This window comes from Buteo buteo, chromosome Z (assembly GCF_964188355.1).
Source record: "Buteo buteo chromosome Z, bButBut1.hap1.1, whole genome shotgun sequence".
NCBI lineage: Eukaryota > Metazoa > Chordata > Aves > Accipitriformes > Accipitridae > Buteo > Buteo buteo.
In genome coordinates, this window is record NC_134204.1 from 16,850,025 (window position 1) to 16,875,362 (window position 25,338).

Genomic DNA, 25,338 nt, shown 5'->3' on the forward strand with positions numbered 1-25,338 from the left:
GCAAACTCCATGCTCCATACCTCTTACTGTTTTAGTAAATATGCCTTCTAAATTAAATACTCACTAATTCCTGATTCTTACGCACCTGAAGGTTTCTTTATTGCATTTATTTTTGGTTTTGTAAGCACACAGCTTTTGAGAGACTGAGATAATACCTGTACTAAGAAGTTCCGGCTAAGAGATTCCTATTACTAATCCTGTTACTAGCTTTGCAGTAGTTTCTTTGGGAAACATCTGTTTGCTTTCTTCAGTGTTTGAGACCAGCCATTGAAGGTGGAAGCATGACATGGATGGAAACCTGTCTTCTCTAATAATCTTTTGAAGGATTTGTCAGTAGTATGTATTTCTGATGTATTTCTGCTAAGTAGTTGCTCATTTATTTCTTCTTGGTTTTTTTTTTCCTCTTCTCCATCTTATCCCTTCCACCTGTTCAGTGGTTTGTGTGCATGTCCCCAGTGAACTTCACTGCCTGTTTCAGGCTATTGTCCTGTTTTTTTTGGTTTTTTTTTCCCTCTCTTGCATTTTCATATCAGCATGATAGGAAATAATAAGCTTGTCTATACTATTGAACTCGAGGTAGTAGGTTACACACTTTGACTCCTAGTCCTGAAACCATCAGTTCAATCTTTCCCTTGAATTCAGCTAAATTTAAACGAGACACTCGGTAAGTAATTACTTACACCAAAAGTAACAGATAAACTTGCATTATTTTAGTCTTTTCCATGTTTTTTGGAAAAAGAAAAAAGGGTAGGGTGAAAATAAATATGTAATTGTCTTTCTAAACTGAATCACACAGATACTGAACCCTGTTTTCCTTTCAAGTCTCTGCCTATGTGCAAAGCTGTGGGAAATCTGTGTGACTGAGGGTGCTAGTGAAATTAGAGCATTTGAAAGCAGGAGTGTTTTATATTTGGGGTTATCTGCATAGTCATATTTTTCTAAGCACACAGCTTTTGAGAGACTGAAATAATACCTGCACTAAGAGGTTCCAGCTAAAGGCTTCCTATTACAGAGCATCATACACAATGTGCAAAGATTTGGGGACAGAATCAAAGTATGTTTGTTGTGTTGTTTTTTTTTTTTTAAAGACTTTTCAAGAGGAGGAGATACTTTTGTGATTATACTGAAGTGCTTCAGCGGGATTAGGAATTAAAATGAGTATGAATAGGAGTATTGGAGAATCTAGAGTAAGTTTGCATGTGTTGCAATACTGAGTCAGCGCAGGGTCTCAGCTTCAACTAACTTGTTTTATCTTCTGCCCCTCCCTTTTTCTTTTTGAAAATTTTCTTTTGCTGAGGTATACAGTCTTCTCAGAAGGCAAGAGACAGGCTCTCCTGCATGTATGTATTAGTCTCTGAATATGCATTTGATTGCAGGTATCCTGAATTCTGCACCACTGCTCTTGCCTGGTCGACATGCGTTGAATGCAGGATTGCTGGCTGCCAGTGTTGGTGGAATGGTTCCGTACATGATTGATCCTAGTTACACTACAGGAATTACTTGCTTAGGTTCTGTGTCAGCTCTCTCAGCCATAATGGTAAGCTGGGGAATTGTAGGAGGTGAAACAAATTAAACGAGCAGTTTGTTCTTCAGCTTTGCAAGTTTCCTCTTAATGATTGTATTTTACCATCTTGAGTCACAATCATCATAGTGCCTGTATGCTAACTTGCAGTAGCAAATAGCGAGTGACTAACTAAATTTAGCTGTAAACCAGAACTGTTCAAGAGAACAGGCATGTATGTATATACTTAACTTTTTGCAGCTTAATGGAGCCTTTTATATGACAAACTGATATTTTAAAGGACTTTCTTGTAAGTTTATCCTTAAAATACTTAAGAGCACTGGATCTACAGGTTATCATGATAACTTCATAAGATTATCCCTATGTGTAACTTCCCCCATTCACTCACCGGCTATTGCAAAATTTGCCCTGCATATTACCATTGTGTAAAGTAAGTCTTGCAAAGACTGCTTAGTGTGAATCCTTTAATGGTATGAACAGTTCCGTGGAGCTGATAGGATATTTTTGTGAGTAAAAATACGTGACTAAGCACAGGATGAGGACAGTGGAGTGCTGTCCTGTCCTCTCTCAAAAGGCAGAATCGTAAGTCCAATCCTCAGGCCACAGCTTGATGTCTCATACATAGAAAATGCTTGAATAGGTTAAGTTACTTGATATTTATTTTTCAGTGCTGCAGGCAGACTGACTTCTCTGCATGTTCTCCTTAGTCGTAGCTTACACTGAAGTATTTTCTTTTCTTTTCCAGGGTGTCACTTTAACAGCAGCTATTGGAGGTGCTGACATGCCTGTAGTTATTACTGTCCTGAACAGTTACTCTGGATGGGCTTTGTGTGCTGAGGGCTTCCTACTGAACAACAACTTGCTGACCATTGTTGGTGCACTTATTGGCTCCTCTGGGGCCATCCTCTCTTACATCATGTGTGTGGTAAGAAGTCAGCAGAAATTCTGCTTGTTTTCCAAGTAATGAAAAACCTTATATGATATGTTTGCCAGGAAGATAAGCAATTGGAAGACCAAACTGCTGGGTGTTTACAGACTAGAAAATTCTTGATTGAAACTGTTGGACTAGATGTCAGTCATCTCTCTTTGGTTTGGAGAGACACATACTTCAAAACTGAGGAAAGCCTTTGCATTTACTTGGGCATAGAGTTTTTGAATCTGGGCTCAATTAGGTATGCTTACTTGTGCTCAGCGGTTTTTTTAAGTCATATCACTCTGCAGTGTTGTTAAATTTAAGCTAAATCTAAAAAATATCAGCAGGAGATACTTTTAAGCAGTGAGTTCCTTTAAAAAAGTGTTCAGTTCGATTAGAGAGTAATTTAAATTTATTTTTTGACGTGTAGGAAAGTGTGCTACTTTCTTCAGAGCAGCTACTATGAAGTACCACAGGGTGGCAGCAGGCTTGCGTTAATGTATTGCTGATAACTGTGTCTCTCAGAGCAGACGAGCTTCAACTCTGTGTAAATCATATTGCATTATTAGTAATGGTCTTATTTTTCTCTGGAACATTTGTACAGAAGTCTCTTGTTTTGCCGTGTCTGTCTCATTTTTGTTTTCAAAGATGGAGAGGTAATGACTTAAAAAACTGTTCACGGTGCAACAGCTGCCAACCTCCTGATTCTCTGTTGTGTTATTCTGTTTCACATCTGCTTTTGTGTTCTTGTGTTGTGATCATTGTTGCTGTTCTGTCCTGATGTTTTCCTGTGGTCAGCCCTGGCTGTTGTCTTTTACTTTATCTCTGCTGATAAATAGTGTTTTACCATGTCAGGAATGTCCAGTACTATTCATTTCCATCTCTTTTGAGGAACCATTTCTGAAAATCTTAAAGTATTTTTGTGCAGCTTCATGGAGGTGAGTTCAAATGAGCAATCCCAAGCATGAATTTTAAAGAATCTTGTTCTTTCTTGAACATGTTTTATTTCCTTATCAAAAGGAAATCAGATTTTGTGGCTCATGGGACATCTTTTGTATATAAACTTATATAGTTGTATACAGTCAGCGATTTAGTCCATATTAGTAGAAAGATGATGCTTATGGGCAATACAGCTATGAAAAGTATGTTCTTTAAAGTTCAATTTATTCTAAGTCTTGGTAAAAACATGATCTGTTGGGTACATATTTACCAGTGGTCATAGTCATTCTATACTTTCATTTTTCTTTTAGTGCCCTCTTCCTTTTTTTTTTTTTATTTTATTGCTAGCTCCTCTCAGCACTCAAGAGTTTTGAGATGCTTGCATCTGTTGGTTGAGGAATCTAGGTGAATAGGAAGCCTGGGGAAGTAATTAGCAAAATAGTTATGCAGTGACAGAGTGGCTTTCCTCTATGTATTTCTCAAATTTCAGGAAGTTTAGTTGTTGAGGTAGTATTCTAGAAATCTTGTGCTACTTTATGTAAGCTTAGACAATTAAAGTTTATCAGCCAGTAAAATAAAAATTATTTTGTGTAATTTCTGCACAATAAGTAGAATAACTTGTTTCTAGCCCAGCATTTTCTTTTCTGTTTTACTTCCTTTAATGGAAATCATTACTTTGAAAAGCATTGTTATAATCAGGTGATTCACTATCATTGTCTTGAAGCTGCATTTCAGGAGAAAAAATGCTCAAGAGTTTCAATAAACTTAGCATTTGGCTGCTGCAACCTGTGCTAATGAAGCAACAGTTTTCCCCTCTCTCTTCCCCCCGGCCCCCTCCTCCAGTATGACTTCCATCCGAAGCACTATATTTACTGAAGCTTATCTAGTACAGACAAGAAGGTGTTTGTGGAAAGATCTTGATGGTTGAAACCTTCTTTTTACAATATTTCTAATTACTTTTTGTGATAAAACCGTAGCTTAATTATCCAAAACCTATCCAGCTAATTTCTTAAATCTTGAGCTGATAAAATTGGCCAACATTTATTCAGATAAGCAGTTAAGTTTTTGCACTCCTATCTGCTTGATTTTCCACCCATCCCTCTTTCGTGCCTATCAGTAGGGTGAGTTAAGGACAAAGAATTTAACTTCAAAACAAAAAAGCAAAGGCCTCTACTGTTCACTCATCCTGTGAATTGTGACTTCTTTTAAAACACTAACAAAACCTGTCATCTTCAGAACATTGTATTAGCATGTACTACCCCCCCCCACCCCCCCCCCCAGTGAGTACTTGATGATTGCAACAGTAGTATTAGCATCAGTATGCTTAGGGATGGGGAAGATGCTTCAGGTCAAAGAGGAACCATTAATTGGGGTGATGAAACAGAGCAAGAGGAGGGACAAATAGTGTTAAGTCTTGTAAATTGTTTGCTGGTCTATCACCTGTACTAGCTGTCCAGTTTCTGTGGGCGCAGTGGAAGGACTTGGAGTTCTCAGGGATCGGGTGTTTGGTTTTCCCTGGGTTTTCCCAGCATAAGGTCCTGGCCAGTATCACCTGTGTATGCATAGCATAGAGCGCTTCTTGGTGGTGGTTGGATTATCTGCGTGTGAATGGTAAAGTGGGCACTTTTATTCGTGTTTGTGGTCTGTGGTGGTAAAGAAGGTGAAAGAGGCTATAGCAGAGTTTCCATGCTGTCCCTGTGTGCCGAGTAGGTCTTAGCTGCATTGGTTAATTGTTGCCTGATGAGGTCTTGGCTCATTATGAAGCCTTCTGTACCACATCCTTTTTTTGCCAGACTTCCCTCTTCTTTCCTTGGCTCTTTGGTGCAGAACCAGGCAAAGGTGCTTCAATCTCCTGCTTCCTTTGTGTGGATTCTCAAATTTGTAATAATATTTGAACTTTTTTTTCCTTTGGCCTGGTGTTACTGTTGTCTTTTGGTTTAGATATACGTAAAAAGTGCTTTGCTTCTCGTAAGCTTAGTGTGTGCAACATCTGGAGAGAGTATTCGTCTGTCTAGGCTGTCTTACCTGACACTTAACTGCTGTAATATACCAAGTAATCTGTTTTTCTGTTTGCTAGTTTAATATTGTGATACTGCATCAGAGGCAGTGTGTTCTTAGAGGATATGAACTCTGCCTACTGCAGACAGTAGAAAGATGCTGATTTCGTTGCATTTGTGCACCTTCCTTACGGTGATGATTTATGAGGAAAAACAGAAGTTCTTCTAACATCTGTGTTGTGCTTATTTGCTAGATGATGAATTTCACAGCGTGGCATATCTTCTTAGGCTATAGCAAAAAAACCTATGGAGTTTCATGGTTTGAAGTGTCTGTGGAAAATGGACACTTGGAAGCATACTTCTGTGTGGGTGTTTCCTCTCACTTGTATGTGTGCCTTTCCAGATCCGTTCTTAAATTTTGCTGTGGTTTCTGAGCTAGCACAGCAGATGTATGGCACACATGTTTAATTAAAGAAGCAATTTATCCTGTTCCTTTACTGCTTCTAAAGTTTTGTTTACTGCAATTACAAGTTTTGCCTACTTTCAGGTATTGCCAGATACTGCTTTGGGACCACACTCACAAGGAGACATGCTGGTGAAAGCATTTAGCCGGTGGCTTTTCCTGGCTATGTATCCAATAGAGCCAAATTTCCAGGATATGTTCTCGTCTTAAAACCTCCTAGTTGTAAGCTCTCTTGTTCCCCTTTGATGCTCAGCCAGTTAGTTAATGGCCCCCTTCAGTTTGTTATAATTTGTTTTGAGTTAGCATTTGGTTAGTTTTGTATGCCTACTTAGCTTTGTTGTGTTCTTTCCTGTCCTGATGCTGTAGGAGCTTTGCTTATGTACTACCTGTAAGAGCTACGTGGTTACCATGCTGTCATATAGGAGTTCTGTGCTTGCATGTTGAATTGCTCAAGAACTTAAGAAAATATCTGGCAAAAATTGTATGTATGTGTATATATGTATGTAAAAAAAAAAAAAAATCTGTCATCAAATATGCATTTGTTTATATCCCTCCCTTTTAAGAACAAAAAGAGAACAATATTTGCTATTTGTTTTGCTTTGTTCTCTGTCTTGAGGAGATGCTGATTCTCTCTCATTACATGTGTAATATAATGCATTAGGGAGCTGATGTTTGGCTATTGTTGTGTTAATCTGTGTCTCTATTTTAAGGAGCCTGTTTTGAGTTGTAAGCAGGCAAAACCAGCAGATAAAGACTATTGTCAGGAAGGCTTTAATATTTTCAGAAGTTTTCTTAGTGGACATCTCATCTCCTTTATTTTTGGATTTCATCTTTAGCTGACCAAAAACCTGTTGTCTTTCAGGCTATGAACCGTTCCCTTGCAAATGTGATTCTAGGGGGCTATGGCACCACGTCAACAGCTGGTGGGAAGCCCATGGAAATTACTGGAACCCACACAGAAATCAATGTGGACAATGCAATTGAAATGATAAAGGAAGCCAATAATATTATTATTACTCCAGGTATGACACTCTTGACTCATACAGCAAGATGTTCAGAGGATGTATTATTTAAAAAAAAAAAAAAAAAAGGAAATCCAAGCAAACAAAAACCCAAACCAAAAAACTGTAGCCTGTCTTGCAGTTGCAACATAGCAGCAGCATGTCAAATGTTGACTGGATCTGTGGGATCTGGTTTTGTTCCCATGTCAGTCATCATTCCTCTGTGTAGATGTGTACCAGTTTATTTTTCCTTGTGTGTGTCTCTTCAAACTTTGTCCTATTTATTTATATTTTAAATTCTTCAGGACAAAGACTGTCTTTTGTAAACTATGTTTATGGTTAATTTTGTGTACAGCTGTTGTGGTGTGAGTTTCCAAGCACTACCACAGTACCCGTGGTACCAATAAAAAAATAATCTGTTAAGTTACTGAAAGAGAGGATTTTATTTACACTTCTCATTTCCTTGCTCAATTCTGCATTGTTGTATTAAAAAAAAAAAGTCAGAAAAACATCTAAAACTTAGTGTACAATAAATACTGGAAACCAAAACCCTGCGTTGTCTGAAACTATTATGTCGGCTGTAGCCTCATTGGTTCAATAGCACATTCCCTGTTAGGAGAGGTCAGGTAGGGAATAGCTCAAGACTTGTGCCATTCAGTTGAAGAAAAACAACTACTGTGTTAAATTTATTTTAGTGTTAGAATGAGAAGAATGCTAAAAACCAAACTTGTCTTTCATTTTGCTTCAGCTTAAATGAAAACATCAGTGAGGCAGGGTTCTAATTTGGGAAGTTACCTTTATTTCCAACAAAGCTTGCAAACAACTTCAAGGAGTTTGCCTCTTGCTCCTGTGGTCAAACCTCGAGGACACCGTCAATAATTTATACTCTCCATTTTCTTGCTGAGCATTGTTGCTCTGATGAATTAATTCAGACAGAAAGACTGAAAAGATTATTTGCTGCTAAAAGCCATATACAACTACTAGATTTGCATTATGCAAAACCAAAATTTTGTTGAGGATCATGGTAGTGAAGCAACCTGATAGTAGCCTCTTTATCAATTTTTCAGTGTACCTGTCTGAAATATTCTTTTCTGATAAAGGAACACGTATTTTTGTGAGGCTGAAATAAGTTACTTGTGTAATTTGACTGGTCAAACCACTACACTGTTAGTGGTCAGGAGACCAAAAAAAGGAGATGAATTACAGTGGTCAGGCTAGGAACATATGAGTATCTGGTGTGTGTGTGTGTGTGTATATTTTTGTTTGTTTGTTTTTAATTATGAGACCTTCTGTTCATGTGAAAGGTACTCTTATTGTTTGTAACTATTCCCTCTGCACTGAAACAGAAAAATAGCTTGAAATTTGGAAATTCTTTCAGGTTATGGTTTGTGTGCTGCAAAAGCTCAGTACCCCATAGCTGATCTGGTGAAGATGTTGAGAGAACAAGGGAAAAATGTCAGGTAAGTATGTTCCTTGATGAAAAGTATTACAGGTTGTTGTTTATTTTTTAATTCCATTAAAATGTGCTACAAGTCTTTGTTTTTGTTTAATTTTTCTTTCAGCAGTCATTTTTATGTTGATCTCTCTCTCTCTCAGAAACACTAGCTGGAGGAATGCTGTAGTCTTATTAACTTAGAGTTGAATATCTAGAAATTTCATGCTTTAGTGTAAAAGATCCTGTACTCCCTTACACTCTTCCTAAATTTAGTTTTTGGAAGTAGCACCAGCAGTTGGAGAATAATTTTTTTTTGTTTTTTTTTTTTTTGTTTGGTGTCATGCTGAAATTCAGTTAAAAAGAATGGCTTTAAAATTTAATACTACTTTGTTGTAGTGTTGTCCAAAAAGTGGATTTGTCACCTAGTGTGCAATGAGCCAATAATCACACACTCAGGAGAGACAATATTTATTTCATATTTGCGCAAAGATGGGTGCTAGGTGGTAATTCCACAAAGCTAGCACACTCTACAGTTAAACAAGCAAACAATTTATACAGTTTCAGATTCACCCACGTAGTTTCCAAAGTCCTTTCCTAAAATCATTATTGGTAGTCACTTATCTGCCACCATTTCTGTTGGGCTAAGGTTTTCTCCACTTCGAATTAAAGGTACAATGTTCTTCTATTCTGCAGTGCATGCTCAAGGAGTGTGGGGGGTAAGTCTTTCAGGTCTTGAATTGAGTTGGTGGCTGTGATCTCCCTCTGCCACCTTTACATTTCCCCCAATTACCGCAGTTGTCCAGTGACGTCATGCCCATTTATCACTCAACTTTCAGTGCCTTCTGAGGCAGGATGTTCTCTTCTTATTCTTCTTAGAGGTTCCTCAAGGCCTAATTACTCTAGGATGTCCTTTGTTAAAGAATGCTAGCTGTTTTCTTTTCTGATTACAAATTAAGTGTCTTTAGACCTCCAGCTTAATATCTGTGCAAAGAATATGTTGCATGGAAAGAAACAGATCATTTCACATTTTTAGGTTAATCCTCAACAGTAGCAACAAAATCTTAATTTTTTGAATGGTAAGTTAGCTCCTTTAGATACATAAGCTCTGCTTTTGGATATGGTAGTATTTTTTTCTACAAAGCAAGCAGTGAAGTTTTTTGTAAAATAAAACTTTAATGTAGCTGTAGCTTTTCCTGTTGTATTCAAGACAACAGTTAGCAGCCTTTTCTAAAGATGGGGAGGTTGGAGAGCTCTGAAAGCAACCACTTTGTGGAAATACGTTACTGTGAGGAATAATCACAACAGCTGACTTAAGTGCAGCAAGAATAGTTTTTCTTTATGCTTGTAGTCAGTAGGGAGAGAGAGCACAGGCCTAACTTAAGTACTTTGAATTGTCTCCTACAGAAACTTCCATTAAGGGGGATAGTTTACTAGGCTAAAATAGCTTTAATATTTTTTTTAAGTCCTAATTTCCTAAGAAAATGGGCCCCTCTGCTTGGGGAATAGTTAAGGGGGGTGCAGTGGGAATAGTTGAGGATCCTAGGCAGGACATGAGAGCCTCCTGCAGTATGGAGAAGCGTTTGCTGGGGTCAGTCTGGTATGAAGGGGAAGAGTAGATGAGGTAGAAGCCTCTGCACTGAGAACATGGGACTTATTTCTTCCTTGGGATAACTGACTTGCATTAATAGAAGTAATGCTTACTACTACACAGCAACATTTGTATATTAAAAAAAAAAATTATGGACAGTAACATCCAATTCTGATTGGCATGTTTGAAACAATGCTGAGAAGAATTAACCACACTGTAATGTTAGATGCTCTTCTTAGGTTACATATCCTACAGTCTACCTTGCCATTTTACTCTTCTACTAACACTTTCTGCACTCTGGAATAGCTGAAGGCATTCAGTGTGTATTGATGAGAGGTGTCTTGCAGATGTTCAAGGGCTCCTGGTTTTGGACTGATGTGCAGCACAGTGCCTCTGTTAAAAGTAGATCTCCTGTCTGTTACACTCAATCCGTGTGCTCTTACGTTAGCAGCAGGACTTCAGCTTCCTCAGGATTTCCCTTTGCCTCTTCCAAGCATTAGGGCTGTGGTATCTTCTCTCATACCATGCTTTGAAGGCTTCTACAGTATGATTTGTTCAGAAAGTAGCCAGTGAACATAGGAAGGTCTGAGGATGTAAACTTCTGTCACTATTTTAACGTAACCTGAATCTTCACAGAATCACAGAATAGTTGAAGTTAGAGATCTCTGGAGATTGTCTAGTTCAGCCAGCTGCCTTGCTCAAACAAGAGTCGGCTGGAGCACGTTGCTTGCGATCTTTTCCAGTTGGGCTTTGAAAGTCATGTCTCCAGACAGCCTCCCTGGGCAATGGTACAATGTTAGTCACCCTTAGAGTGAAACAGGTTTTTCCTGTATTTCAACTTGCCACCATTGCCTGTTGCCTGTTCACTGGATACCACTAAGAAGAATCTGGCTCTGTCTTCTTTACTCCCCTCCATCAGTATTTATACACAGTGGTAAGATTCCCTTGTGCCTTCTCTGCTGCAGGCTGAAGAATCCCAGCTCTCAGCCTCTTCTCTTGTGACAGGTACTCCAGTCTGTTAAGCAACTTAGACCTACCCTTGGTGGGTTCCCGTAAGTTTTTGCTGTTGCAAGCAAGACTGCTATTGGAGTTCTTTGTGTATTGCATGGAAGGACTATTGGAGTGCATGTGGCCAGTCCCATGGATTTATTCTGCTGGAATGCTGCTCCAAAAAGTAGAGATAATTTTATGTGCCAGTATTGGCCTCAAGTCCTTTCCTTCTTCAGTTTTTCATAGACCTTATAGATATCAAAAGTACTGGAAAGCTAACATCAAGCCTCCCTTGCTGATTGTTTGGGAAACTATTTCCTAATTATGGTAACTTAGTATTTTAAAATTTGTCAAGGCTCAGTTTTCATTTGAAACAAGATATTTGGACAGATGCTGGTTAGCTAGACTCATTCTCCCATTTCCATGTCTTTATTTCAGTTAGATGGTGACTTTCCTTTGGAATCAGTACTGTGGCAATTAATGCTTTTTGCTTTTGGTTTTCTTCCGCTATTTTTCCAAGCTTATTGAGAAATTGCATATAAATTTTTGCTGTGTTTTACAGCATGTATTGTGATGGGTAACAGCAGAGTTGTTGTAGGGCTTAGCAGCAATTACTTGTTCGTGTTTACCCAGAATGTTGCAATTTTGCATATAAAATTGCTTTATAGGTACATTTGTTCATGCATGTATGAGAAATGAGGGTGTGTGCTGGTGTATCTGCTTCCAGTAGCAGTTCTCTTCACACGTTATTTCTCCATGTTTAGCAAAAGCTCTGTGTATGTTCAAATTACATTTAAAATGTGAAGACCCATTAGCTGTGCAACAAAAGAACCTTTCTTGGCTAATGCGATGACAGTGTCGCATGCTTTTGGCTTTCCTTTCAGTGCTTCTATGGCGGTGAGCTTTATTTTTTATTAACCTTGGTGAAATAAAAAATTATTGGTTTTGCCTTTTATCTTGGCTTTGCAGGGGAGAAACGTGAATTAATCCTTGAAATAACTGGCTTATATTTGAGATGAGTCAATTTCAGGAAGGGATCACTGCAGTGGTTACCTAGTATTTTAATGAAATAAATCTGTATTTACAGTTTGTGGTAATTCAGGCCTTTCATCACTTTGCGGAGCTCCCACGGTGTTCATTGAGTGCAGCTGCTGTCCCTCTGGTTTCAGTAGGCCTGGAGTGCCTCGGGACCCTAGTACGCTCACCGTCCAGATGTAGTGACACTCTCACACATCCGCTGTGGAGGGGTGCCAGCATGGACATACGATTGTCATCAACTTGTAATGCCCATACTGTGCCAAGAAAAATTGTGTCTGTCATATGGTCTTTTTCTGCTTCATGGCTCACGATCTGTCCAGAGGAGCTGTTGTTTTCATTTACTTTGCCTATAGCCATAACATTGCCAGTGAAGAGTGCAGATTATATAACATGATGCATAACCTTTGGCTAGGGTTTAAATTTAGAAATATGGGACAGTTTGGAAACTTCAGGCTGTTTTAGTTATTGAATTCCATAGCTAACATCATTGCTTACTTGAGATGGTCTTGCAGCAGATCACATCTTCAGTGCATTAGTAGGATCACATAGAAAGCTGGGTATTGCTGAGTCTTTGTTATAGCTTTCCCTTGTTATGGATGGGTAAAACAACAAACTTTTCATAGGCTAAATCCTGCAGTCCCCAGAATCCATTGGGCTTGGAGAGGAAATGCCTGTTCTAAACTGGTGTCGTATTTCTGCAAAGTTACAACTGGGTCAATTGTTGAAAGTTCTTGCCTTACCAAAGTTCTTCAGCCACATGGTGTGTTGTTTGTAGGACCCTAGTTGTGAAATTGTTTTCTTCTACGTAACTGTGACGGAAAAGGACTTAACTGCAAGGTTCAAGCAAACAACTTATTTGAACTTCACTTACAGACTTAACACACCACTATTGCAGGTTTTACAGATACAATAGAGGAATGCACTATTGCAGTTTTTTAAGGCAAGAGTAGTACATTATTACGACCACAAGTGGTTCACAGACAACCACAAACGCATTTACAAACTTAAAGCATAAACAATATTCACTTACCCCTGCAGGTAGGGGCTCTTAATCCCAGGGAAGTTACCTTGACCAGCGTCCTGATCAAGGGGGAGGTGTGTCATTGTGTCCATGTGTGTGTTTCCTTAACTGTATAGTTGGAGAAGTGACTCCCCCCTTTCCAACCTGAATCTTAGAGTTTTTATCCCCTGACTTGTGGAATGGTGTGTATGACTATGTCTGAGTGGATTATGATATATGCCTAAATGGATTATCTATATCTGAGTGGAGCTTCCCCTTATCTTTCCTTCATTGGTCTGTGATTGGTTGAATACACAAGGTTGTCATTTGAAACTGAAGTTGAAACCCTCCAGGTTTTGGGGTTTTTTTTACCTTGCTTCCTCAGCAACTGGATAGTGGTTGGATTGAGACTCAGGGCATACTATTTGCTAAGGGACTTCAAGGCTCAGTCCAGGTTTTAGTTCTTTGAATGGTGCAGCCACTGCCCTGTTTACTTTAGGGTTTATCAGACAGCCCAGGGCTAAGCTGCCTACACCGCTCCCCGTGGGTCATCTCTGCAGAGAGACAGGGCCTCAAGGCAACCCAAGGCTGGGTCACTTTTGTAACCCCCCGTGAGTCGCCTCTGTGCACTAAACATGGTGAAACTCGTTTGTGAACTATGAGCCGGACAATCCACACAGTAACTAAATTATATTCTTTACTAATTCTATATATAGATATAGAATTATTCTATAGTATTATAGTACAGTTTAAAACTGTGTACATTCTCATCTGTGCATAAATAATTGACGCTGTCCATGTCCACAGCAAGTTGACTGTCTTAGCTTTTGCCACAGTATGACTTCCCTGAGACTTTCTCTATCAGTGTGTTTTGTTTTCCTGCATAGTAAGAAATTCTTGATAAGAAAAATGTATTGCAGGATGAAAGGACTCTTAAAATTGTGCTTTGTATAGACTTTCTAAATCTAACTCATAATTAAATATGGTGGTTTTCTGGTAACTCTTACAGTTGAGAGAAATGCAGATTACCTCTTTAACAGCCTTTCAAATTAGTTGCTAATATGTTAGTGTTTTGGTTCATTTTTTTAACCTAATTTTTATAGGTGAATTTCTTGAAGGACTTGTCTTCTGATGTTGGAGAATCTAATTACTTTTAAGCACATGGAAACATGGGTTTCTTGCATTTTTGAAAATGTGATAGCATGGGTTTAGTGTTGGACCTGTGTTTTTGGATTTTTACTGTTACCTCTATGGCTGAGCTCTAATCAAATGTGTTTAGGGTTCTGGTTGGTTTTGGTTGTGTGTTTGTTCCCCCCCCCCCCTTGTTCTAATTGCTTGTGAGTAATAGAACATGTGAATGGGTACCACTTACACATTTATCTACAAATTGATAAAACTGATTAACTTCAATTGTTTAATGATACTAATTTACAGTCATCATTCTTTGTTACTCTACAAGAAAATCTAGAAGAATTTTAAAGGATGAGCTGTTAAGATGCTGTCCCAACCAGTCTTCACATACTGCATAGCTGAAGTGTGCATAAGATGGAAATTACTGTCACTGCTGACTGGCAGCATAAGAACAATGTGTGTTGATGCAAGTTTCTAGGAAGCTGAACTATGCTTACTAGGAAGACACTAAGTGTTTACCTGTGTGTCAGCTCTCAGTTTGTGTCTTATAATCAAATTAACTGGGTGGGTTCTGAATTATTAATGCTGCAGATGCAGGGACAAATGGAGTCCAACAGATCTGTTAGCTCAAGTACTGTACTGGTGTAGCTAGAGAGAACTAGCAAACCTTGCTGTACCTGATCCGCTTCTGCAAGGATGCAGCTGTAGCTGTATGCTGCTGGGGTTGTATTGTAGGTATGCCATTGGTTCCACGTGGGTCAGCTCAGCTCTGGATGACCTTACTAGGTCAGTTTGTGATGCTTTGTGCAGGCAGGCTCTTAATGTTCTTCCCTGCAGTTGGGTTCTTGGGAGGGTTATTGCATTGAGCGAAGGTCCATGCCGTGTATTTGGATCCTGCCCCTGCTGTGATGAACCATAGTGGTTAGAAACAGAGGGAGCCAGTACCAACCGTCACTTAAGTATGCTTAATTTAACTAATTTAATTCAGTTTAAATTTAACTGAACTGACCCCAGCAGAGCCACTGAGCTTACTCCATACTGAAGTACTGTTTTTGGTGATATGTTGTTGCCTCAGGCATGACACTAGGCTAAGCTGGCTGCAATGCTAGTAATCTACATAGTCACCTATAATGTGTGATGAGAGCATTATATTGTGATACAAGTTGTGCTACACTGCAGCTGTGGTTGTATGGCAGGATTCAAGCTGTGGAATACATAAATGATGCAATTCTCAGTTCGTTTGGTTTTTGTTTTGTTTGCGTTTTTTTCCCTCCTGTTACCTTGAATAACAGATTACTGTTTGAATGCAAGCAGAGGTGGAGAGGTGTAAAAACACAAGTAAAGTGAGTGAGGTGGGGGGAACAGGGGGTAAGGCAAAACCCTTGGGCAAATTATTCTCCGCATATATAGCATCTAAAGTGATGAGTAAGCTCAGTTAGGCACCAGCCAGATGTTACTTACTTAACATCACTCTGTCCAGCTTTGGCATAATGACAGGAATCCTATGTTTACATGGATGAAGTGATCTTGAAACACTTCTGTATTGGGTTAGGTAGGTGCTAGCTCTTTCAGTATTGATTACAAGAATGTTATCTGGCCAGTTGTAATAAAGATAAATGCTGACTTTATGAACTGTCTAAAAAGTAATTTCCATTCTGAAATTTTTCAGTAATTTTTCATGCAATAGCTGTCTCTGTCTTTTTCATACTACTATAATTAGCTTCATACTACTTTAAGTAACTCTGCCCCCAATTTTAAGTGCTTTCTGTGCTGAAAGTGCTGTCCTTGATATGACAACTGTCAGGAGTTTAGATTTTTAGTTTAAATTTAAAATAAAATATTGCACTCTTGTTCAAAATATGAACTCATTTTTCACTATGCTGTATTGTCTTTCTAAAGTTAAAAAATATCCAAAAGAGGCTAATTAAAAAGGCTGAATAACCTTGCCTGGTGGTCATGCTGTTTAGGTGTGAAGTCTTAGTAGCAAGGAGGTGTATGCTCACTTGAGTGTATTTGACAATTGGAGGTGATAAGCAAGCCCATGTTACATGGTCAGCGTCAAGAGAAAAAATTCCTGGTGGATTCTGTGTTTCAGTGAACTACCAGAATAATGTTTCAAGTCAGACACAGCATGGTTGTAAATCTTTGTTATGGGTAAAGTATTTGTAGACTGGAAACTTAATGTCATGTAAACAGAAAGTCAGAAAGAGTGCGAGATTTCTGATCGATTTAAAAACCAACCAACCTAAGGGAGTTCTTGCATGACTGATATTAAAAGCATATAAAGAAACTTGGCAATTATTCACTTTAAACCATTTTTACCATAAAAGATGTCTCTCTTTTAAAATAATTCATGTGTTGAATTTCTGAATATGAATGGGGTTCATATTTTGAACATCTGGGAGAGCATGTGTGACAAAATGTTTCTGCCGAAATGCACATAGCTTTGAAGAACTGCTGCTGTTGTGAGTCAGGAGCAAGATACACAGCTTTTATTACACATGTTGCGAGCCATCAAGGATTTTAGCTATCTCTTTTCCATGCTTATCTGAATTCTGTTTTCTATTGGACAATGCTGATTTCACTCCAGATATATGTAGATCTTATCTTGTGAAATAATGAAAGCCATAGACAAGCACATACTTTTAATGATTGTTTTTGACACACTTGCACATCCTGTTTCAAGAGGTACTGGCAAGCTACTGTCATATTCAGTTAACAGGATCTTAGAAGCAGACTTCTGGGATTCACTTCAGTATTTGTCCAAAAGCTTTTGTATGAGCAGCTTTTTCAAACTTTGTGAATATGCAGTATGTGGTTTCAAGCAGAGCCTGTGAGAAGTCACTAACTACTGATGGTTCATGCCATAATTCTTCCTGAACAAAGATAATTTGTCCCTTTCTTTTCTTTCTTTGCCTCTTGCCAGGAATGGTGAAGGCAAAGGTGCAATTCATTCTCTTGGCAGCTTAAATTTTGGCTTTCCAGCCCTTGAAACAAGATTGTATGTGTATATAGTATTTAATAGAAACCTCACAAGTATTTTGTTTTGTGTATTGCCAAAGCAGCTTTGGTCACAAAGACACTAAAATAATTTTATTAGAAACAAAGGAGAGTTTTGTTGGAAAATCTATTTCCACTGCCAGAAGAGTGATGGGTTTTCTGAAGTGTACTTCAGAATAAGAGTTCTCCTGCTGTACTGTAAGTGATTGAATTTGGTACACTTAAGGACTAGCTGCAGTACTATACATGGCTTATATTACTGAGCGAGTAGTGTGAAACGTAAGCTGTTAATGTTTTGTCCTGTGTATTTGCTCTTTTTTTTTCTGATTCTAGGTGTTATCCTTTGCAACGGGATCCCAAATGTTTCCTAGCTGAATACAATCTATTCTTTTTGTTTCTTTAAAAGCATTCCTTTTAAAGCTAGCTTTTATCCTGCTGTTTGACATAGAGCTTAAAACTGTAGTATATCTAATATTATGTGGATTAATCACGTCCTTAATTTTGTTACTGGAGTTCCAATTGTCTCATCTTTGCATTGTCTTAACGTTGTCTTGCTGATGGAGCACTCTGTTGCCCTTTTAAGGATGTATTTGTACAGTGTTAAATTCACAAGTGATCTGTGTTGATTGGACTGTGACTTGTGGACCATCAGTGATGTTACCCAATTCCATCACAGGGAGTTGAAAACAGAAATATGTGACAATCCATCTGTCATGGCAAGTTGATTTGTCAGTCTTTCCCTCCTTTCTGAAGAAGTCTGAAGTCCCTTTATTGCATTCCTGACTCACTTGGATTTCTGCTCAGAAAGATCTGTTCAGAAATCCAAGAATTTACAGTTTTCTCTTGGGTATTTTCTGTCTCTTCCAAAGTACATGTAGGCTTCCTTACTAAACATCTAACTTCAGCCATATACAGCATTCATCTGAGGCATTTCTGGTGTGCTTGAGTCAGCATAACATTTGGTGATAACTCCAGAGCTAGAAAGACAGGAAATGCACAGGACAGTAGACATTGATATGCCTCGTTTGTTCAGGGCCAGTGGATGAGGAGAAGAGTACAATCTGCCCACAAGAAATAGATTTGCTTCTAACCAAAATACATCTTTGGGAGTTGCAGCTAAACCAGTTTAACACCTCCATTCTGAATTTGGTCTGGTTTTTACTCTTACGGAACTGCATGTGTGCCTTAACACCCCCTGCTGTGTGTCAGTCTGAATTTTCAATAACTCATAAGCAGTGTATTTTCCCTAAGTTGGTTTTGAGCTATTCTGAAAACATTCTTAAATTGTTATGCTTAAACCGTTATAGCTTGTTAGCTCACCACCTTTTCACTCCTCTTATTTTTTTCCCTCCTAAGATCAATCATGAGAAGAAAGTGGCATGTTAAATCTAATTCAGCAAAGTGTTGTCTTGTGCTTGAAGTAGTCCCTGATAATTTTTCTGTTGGATTGGAGTGTTAGACTGTGATAGCCGTGCATACTCTAGCGATACCTGAGTCAATAAGCTCATTTGCCAATGGCATTTCTAGATCTAGGAGTGGTTTTGCTTCAGGAAGGCTGTGCAGCCTTTTAGCCTTTTCATGATGAGTATTGCATTGTGGCCAGTTCATTTACTCCGTGGTCCTTTTACTTTTCAGTGATGTAAGGGACTTGCAGAGCATGTTAATGTGGGTGTTGGTTTTGCAGCAAAAGGGCTTATTCATAAAAAAAAAAAGATATCTGTCACAAAGTTTTAAATATGGTACTGCTTGGAGAGTGGATGTGTATGATTGCTCTGTGTGATGTGGCTCGGGCTGATGATTGTAGCCCGACAAAATGGTAAAATAGTCCTATTACTTCAAAAGTGATTGAAGAAAAGCTTGTTGGTATAAGCTATTGCTGGGTGGAAAATTTACTCTTTTGGTCCATCTTGCAGTGATGTGTGCCCAGGCATCTCTGGCCACAAGTTCGTTCTGTGTTGTCACTGGAAGTATCCAGCAGGCTCTCCAAAGCCACTTTGCAGGTGCAACAGCTTTTTGAAAGAGTCTTCGTAGGATGGAATGATTAAAAAAGTGTTCTCCTAGCTTCTTTAGTTTTACTGGGAAATGAACATACTCTTCTGCATACCTGTTGTCAGTCATACTTTTAACGTTGCAGAGAAGGAACAGCTGCTTTCCAGGTGAAGAGTCAAGTCTATGGACCTTGTTCCCTTTCCTACCCACTCAGTTCCCTGCAATGCTGGAAAAGTAATTATGATACTGTTAAGGCTTAACTATTTCATTTTATAATTCATATGTGTGCTTATACTTAAGAACTTCTCAGCCTTGTAGGTCACAAGTGGCAATTTTACGGTATAAAATAGAGTGGTCAGTACTTATTAATGGGGTTACTTTCTTTCCTGTTAGGTTTGGTATTCACCCTGTGGCTGGCCGTATGCCTGGTCAGCTGAATGTACTCCTGGCAGAGGCTGGTGTTCCCTATGATATTGTACTGGAAATGGATGAGATCAACGAAGACTTCCCAGGTTAGCCTGCGACTGATAAGTTTCCAGGAGATTTGGTTTGATCTTGTCAATTTTTATTTGATTCTGTTTTTACATCACACAAGGGTTTTAAATATAGAAAATCTCAGTCAGGCCGTTCAGTTTCTCTTTGTGCCTGTCATGATACCACTCTAGAGGAGCAGATGTCTTTCTCGCAATCTGAGTGCTCTCGCAGCTGCTGGTAAGTGAGCACAGAGGAATGAGTACAATTAATAACCTGACTCAGAAGCAGAAAACTGAGAAGCAGAGAGTACAGACGGGTAAAGCAAAGGGAAATATTGACTGCAGGAGTAAAGAAAAGAGTAGATAGTGAAGGGAGGTTAAATAGGCCTGTGAAACTTGTTTCCTCCAGAACCAAGAGAAGAGTTGGTTGTGGTTTGGGGTTTTGTTTTTTTTTTTTTTTTTTAAATTGCTCGTAGCTGTGAGATAAATGACAAATGCTATGTCTTTTGTTCTCTCTGTTACTGGTCCATACAGGAAAACTACTGTTACTTCTTTAGGTCAGGTGTGGATGACTTGACCCTGTCATGTCTTGCAAACCAGTATAGCATTGTTCAGACAACTTCTTGCTTTCTTACATGTTCATTTAAAAATCAGAAGGTTGCTGGTAAAAGGTTTTTCGAAAGAATATTCAAAGGAGAAGCCAGGCATAAAGAAAATTGAAAGTGATGATACTATGTGTGTGTGAAACCACATTTAAATATCAAAGGATTTAGCTTTTGTGTGGCAGAGTGGACTAAGGAGTCCCTTGGAATGGGGTTGTGGATGCTTGCAGTTTGCTGGCAGTATTTGGTAGCACACTTGGACTCTCACATATAACTTGCCTGATAAGTTTGTAAAATGTTTGTGAATAAAGTCCCCATAAATGTGTGTAGAGTGCTTACCATAAAGGGTGGTTCTGCCTCTAAATATCAGATTTAATGCAAAAATATACATCAGCCTCATTGTTCATGTTTCAGATAATTTTTCATCAGTTTTATTTTGTCTTGCTGCAGAAACTGACTTGGTCCTTGTAATTGGTGCAAATGATACAGTTAATTCAGCAGCTCAGGAAGATCCGAACTCTATCATAGCTGGAATGCCAGTTCTTGAGGTCTGGAAGTCCAAACAGGTGAGATTACCAGAGTTGTGTTAGCACCTACCTTAGGTAACATACTTTTAAAAAAATATGGTTTATATGATAAGCTAAGAAGATTCTTCTATTCTGCTGGTTTCCATGAGAAGCTTTTCTGCAAGTTGTCCAAGAAAACAGTCAGTACTTTGCAAGTGTGATGCACTGTTAATGATTTTATAATCATCAGCAAGTGCTTTAGTGAGACTAATGATGACTGCCAATAGAAAAGACCAATGAAAGTGCTTCTACTAAAAAATGTGATTAGAATAAGTGATGTTCTGCTCACATCTGCAGCCCTGAAGCATTTCTGTACAAATACCTGCTTTTTAAAAGTTTATAGGAAATTTGATTGACAACTTAAATATGGAGGTGGAAATACAAAAATGAATAATATGCTTAAAAAACCCCAACCAAACAATGAGTGGCTGGTTTGAGTAGATAGCTTAGTCTGTTCGGATTGAACTGACATTTTAGTTACCTCGCCAGTTTTTCTCTTTGGAAGCAACATTGTCTGATCTAAAGTACATATAGTTGAGTTTCCTTGATGTGAAATCTTTGGTGTCTTGTTCTGAACCCAATCGTAGCCTCAGTTTGTCTGTGGGTTAGCCACTCAAGTACTCAGTCATAGGCACATATATTTTTCAGTGTTCTGCACATAGCTGTGTGTTGCAATTTGAGAAATAAACATGTACACTGTAAAAGTTGGTAAAGCTTCACAGTTTCTTTGCTGAAGGTGCTCTGGTTAACTAATTCAACATTTAATAGCTAAAACCGGCTGAAATTTATTTTAAGATTTATTAAAGAAAAAAAAAAAATCCGATGTATGAAGTAATACAGAGTAATAGGCTGGAGAAGTACCAGAGAGCATTGCATCAAGTATTGATATGAATGCTTATCTGAATTGTGTTGCTATCAGGGAATTGGATTCTTAAAATAATGAAAAAATAAAAAAAGCCTCAAAAACCTTCTATATTACAATCATCAGTGCCCATCTTGCTTTGACTTTATTACATGGAATAAAATAAAAGCATATGCATGTGTAGTGTCCACAGTCTCTTCAACTGACATGTAATATTGTGTTTAACAATAAAACGTTTCTGAAACTGGTCTGGATATCAATTTGTTGGCTATATTAAAATTTGAAACACAGTTTTGTAGCAGTGAGCACCCTATTTTGGCCAGGGATCTCTCTTCCTCTCCCTTTGTTTGTGAACGTTGTTTTTTTGTTATCTTTGAGGGGGTGCTTGGTTTTTCCTGTTTCAAACATGAGCTCTTTATGTGCAGGTCATTGTAATGAAGAGATCTTTGGGAGTCGGTTATGCAGCGGTGGACAATCCAATCTTCTACAAACCCAATACTGCCATGTTGTTGGGAGATGCTAAGAAGACTTGTGATGCTCTGCAGGCCAAAGTCAGAGAATCGTATCAAAGCTAAATACTGATTTATATTCCTCTCATGGTTGCAACTACAGTTTTGTCATGGAGGTCACGGAAAATAAGAGTTAGAAGAATCTCTTACTGTCATAATGCAGCCAGCATTTGGAGAAGACTGCATTGACTCCTAGGAGATGTTAGTTCAGTCAGGGAATGTAGGCTTTTATGAAAGGATGGGCCTATTAGCCCCTCAAACTAAATCTCCCATGAGGCAATGCATTAAAGAACAAAAATGTCCTTTTTAAGTTTAACATTGAGCTGTTAAAAGCAGAAACTAATAACTCGGGGTCATCTTGAAGTAGTTGCTGCCTTATTCCTCCTTATTCTCTGTACTTCTGTCATGGAAATTCACTAAAAAATACTGTGCCAAAATTGTATTGTGTCCTATCATCAAAGCTGTTCTTTGGCCAGTGTGCACAAAACAACTATTTATTTCTTCAAAACTTAAATCAAAATTACAAACAGATGCAAGCAGATGCAAATAGATGCTTACATGATTTGAGATTCTAATCTAATTCTAATAAACGTAATATTCTGTTTCTTTTGTGGATTGTATGGATGCTGTGAATCAGAACATTTTAGGAAAGTTACTTTTCTTTACAGTTCCACTTTTTTGTAGTGCCCACTTACATTATATAAAATGAAACACAGGATTTCAGGGACCTACCAAGTGATCTTCAAGCCTGACAAGGAAATGTACACTTACTTGCACTGCTTAACTGTTTTAAGCAGCTGCTAAATTCTCCATCTTTCCAGCTGTTGCCTTTTTAAGTGTCTGAGGAAAAATGTGGTCTAGTTCTGGACAGGCAGAACATCTTGCATACCTGATCTCTTAACAGAATTTGGACCACAGTGTTTCAGTTTATGTTCACTTAGACTTTTAATTGTATTTGCCACTTTAAAATCTAGCAATGCTTTCTTAGTTAACATTTTTGTGATGCTGGAAAAGGCATTTTTGAACATATTTAAGATGCTGGAGTTTATTAGGATTTTTCTAAATAAGTAAGCTATTGTTTGGACAGCACAGAAATGTACCAAACTTAAAATCCAGTATTTTGATTATTTGACTTCTCCCTAATCTAACTAAAAGCACCGTTAAATTCCCATAATAAGTTCAGCAAAGAATTAAATTAGATTATGACATAGATTGCTGGTTTTTTTTATTATGTTGAGTGCATTTGAGTGGAACTCAAATATTTGCCTAATGAAATGAATTTATCATGTTTCTGTAATGATGTAGCAACCATCCATGGTGACAAAGGCTAAATAGAAATAGCTGTACTTGCGTTAGAAAACATTCATATCTGGGGAAGACAAACTATTATGAAGTATGTCTTGAAATTAATCCATCTTGATTCTTAGAACAAACATTTTTTATTACACCATGTATAGAGACCTCATACGAAATATAGTATTTCTACTTAGCTACCTCTGTTTTTATGTGAAGATCACTTAAAACACAGACTTTGAACAGGTAACTCATTAAGAAGTGTAACAATGTATGAAAAACTACCCTTTTTGCAAGTCTCTTTTATATAATTTGAAATAAAAATTATCATGTAAGCATAATATGTTGTACGCTGCAGGAAAAGACTTATAATTAAATTTTAATTTAAAACATCGCGGCAGCTATGTTTGAATGTAGCATGTATGGCCTCTTGATTTCATTGTATTCAACTTTTCTTTTAGGTCTGCAAAAAATAGGAGGGAAATGGGAGAAGGGGAAAGACAAGGGAATAATCCTGTCTCTCTCTCTCTCTCTCTTTCCCAACTAAGCAAAAAAGGGGATTTGAAGGGATTTAACATCCCAAAGCATTATTTTTTGTCTCGTCAAAAAAAGGGGATTTGAAGGGATTTAACATCCTAAAGCATTAATTTTTGTCTTGTCAAACTTGAAGTATCAAACCGCAGTATGCAACATGTCTGCTTATAAGTAGGTAACATAAGACTTAGCTTTTCTTAAAAAAACCCACAAAAAATACCCAACAACAACAAAAAAAAAAAGGGGGTGCGAAGCACTTTTTTTTTCTTTGTATTTGGAAAAAACCCCATACTGTTACGTTGGATCAGAGGTGTTATCTTTAAAACTGTGCTTTGCCATGGAACACCATGTAATGTTGAAATGCTAATAAAAAGTCGATTATGTTTTCTTTATTGATAACTGTCTCTTCTCTCTCTTTTTGTGTTTCCTGAATCGGTAAGTAGTCTGAGATTCTTTCTGGGAATTAGAAGATCAAAATGCCACCAAAGGATGTTGAGGTTGAAGAATGTAATGAGAAGGAATCATAGTGGAATATGCATATTTCCTTTCTTTTTGTAATTTCAATGTTTCTTTAAAATATGCATTCCAGGTATGACTGATGTTACCTGACCGCAGCAACTTCACTATGAGCTTTTCTAGTAAATGAAGAGGGTTAGACAGCTTCTGAGTGCAGTTGGTCCCAACATGTATTGCCTTTCAGACTTAAAAAAACAATCCAAAACAAACAAACAAAAAACCTCCCAAACTGTAAGAACTAACTTGGCCAAGTACTTAATTTTCTATTGGCTGAAGTGAATCCTATCCCTTTGAGCTTGATACCATATAAGTTTGTTTCAGTTCTAAGTTATGTAGGTCTACAAGATGATCAGGTTGATTGTTGACATGATTTCAGTATCTACCTTCAAAATGAATGATAAATGAATTATTTTAGCCATCTGATAATTTGTTCATTTGTATCATTGCACAAGTCTGACAAGCGACTTTCACATTTTCTTCAAGCTTTGGTCAAGCTGAGACTCGAGGTGTCTTTCAGAGGCTGCAGTCTGGTGTTGATTCATGAGGTAACCTCTCTTCCTTCTTGGTCAAGCAGCACACCCGGGAAGCATATATCCACAGTATATGGATTTGTAGTCTGACAAATGGTAGAGCCATGGACTATGTCCTTTTGTGGATCTGACTGCTAGTTTGAATATTTTACTCTCTCTACCCCATCTCCAGCTGCTTATTACCACCCAAGAGGTGTTTACTCTAGCCTGCCTCAAGCAGGCTATGAATCTTCTGATCAGATCATGGTCCATGGCTGTGAGACACCTTGCATCTTTGCTTTTAATACAAGTTGTTGCTCTACTAAAGTTAGAGGAAGTTAGTTTGGAAGAATCCTCTAGAGACAGTTTGGTCCAGCCCCCTGCTGAAAACATATCCAGTTTGATCAGATGGCTGCAACTTGGGTGCATTACCTAGCCTAATCCTGTTACTGTGCCCTTCTGAGAAGA

The 25,338-nt window shown here is 38.2% G+C and overlaps 1 protein-coding gene across 4 annotated transcripts in view; it reads left to right on the plus strand.

Annotated features, from left to right (window-relative positions):
* The window catches only part of NNT (nicotinamide nucleotide transhydrogenase), a 47,478-nt gene extending 23,234 nt beyond the window's left edge, over nt 1-24,244 (plus strand). For all 4 annotated transcript variants that reach the window (XM_075020434.1, XM_075020436.1, XM_075020435.1 and 1 more), the window contains 7 exons: nt 1,377-1,537; nt 2,268-2,447; nt 6,697-6,856; nt 8,214-8,295; nt 19,400-19,518; nt 20,532-20,647; nt 21,935-24,244. In XM_075020434.1, coding sequence (XP_074876535.1) covers nt 1,377-1,537; nt 2,268-2,447; nt 6,697-6,856; nt 8,214-8,295; nt 19,400-19,518; nt 20,532-20,647; nt 21,935-22,084 — 968 coding nt within the window. In that variant the 3' untranslated portion in view covers nt 22,085-24,244. The remainder of the gene's footprint in view (nt 1-1,376; nt 1,538-2,267; nt 2,448-6,696; nt 6,857-8,213; nt 8,296-19,399; nt 19,519-20,531; nt 20,648-21,934) is intronic.
* The last annotated feature ends 1,094 nt before the right edge of the window (nt 24,245-25,338 follow it).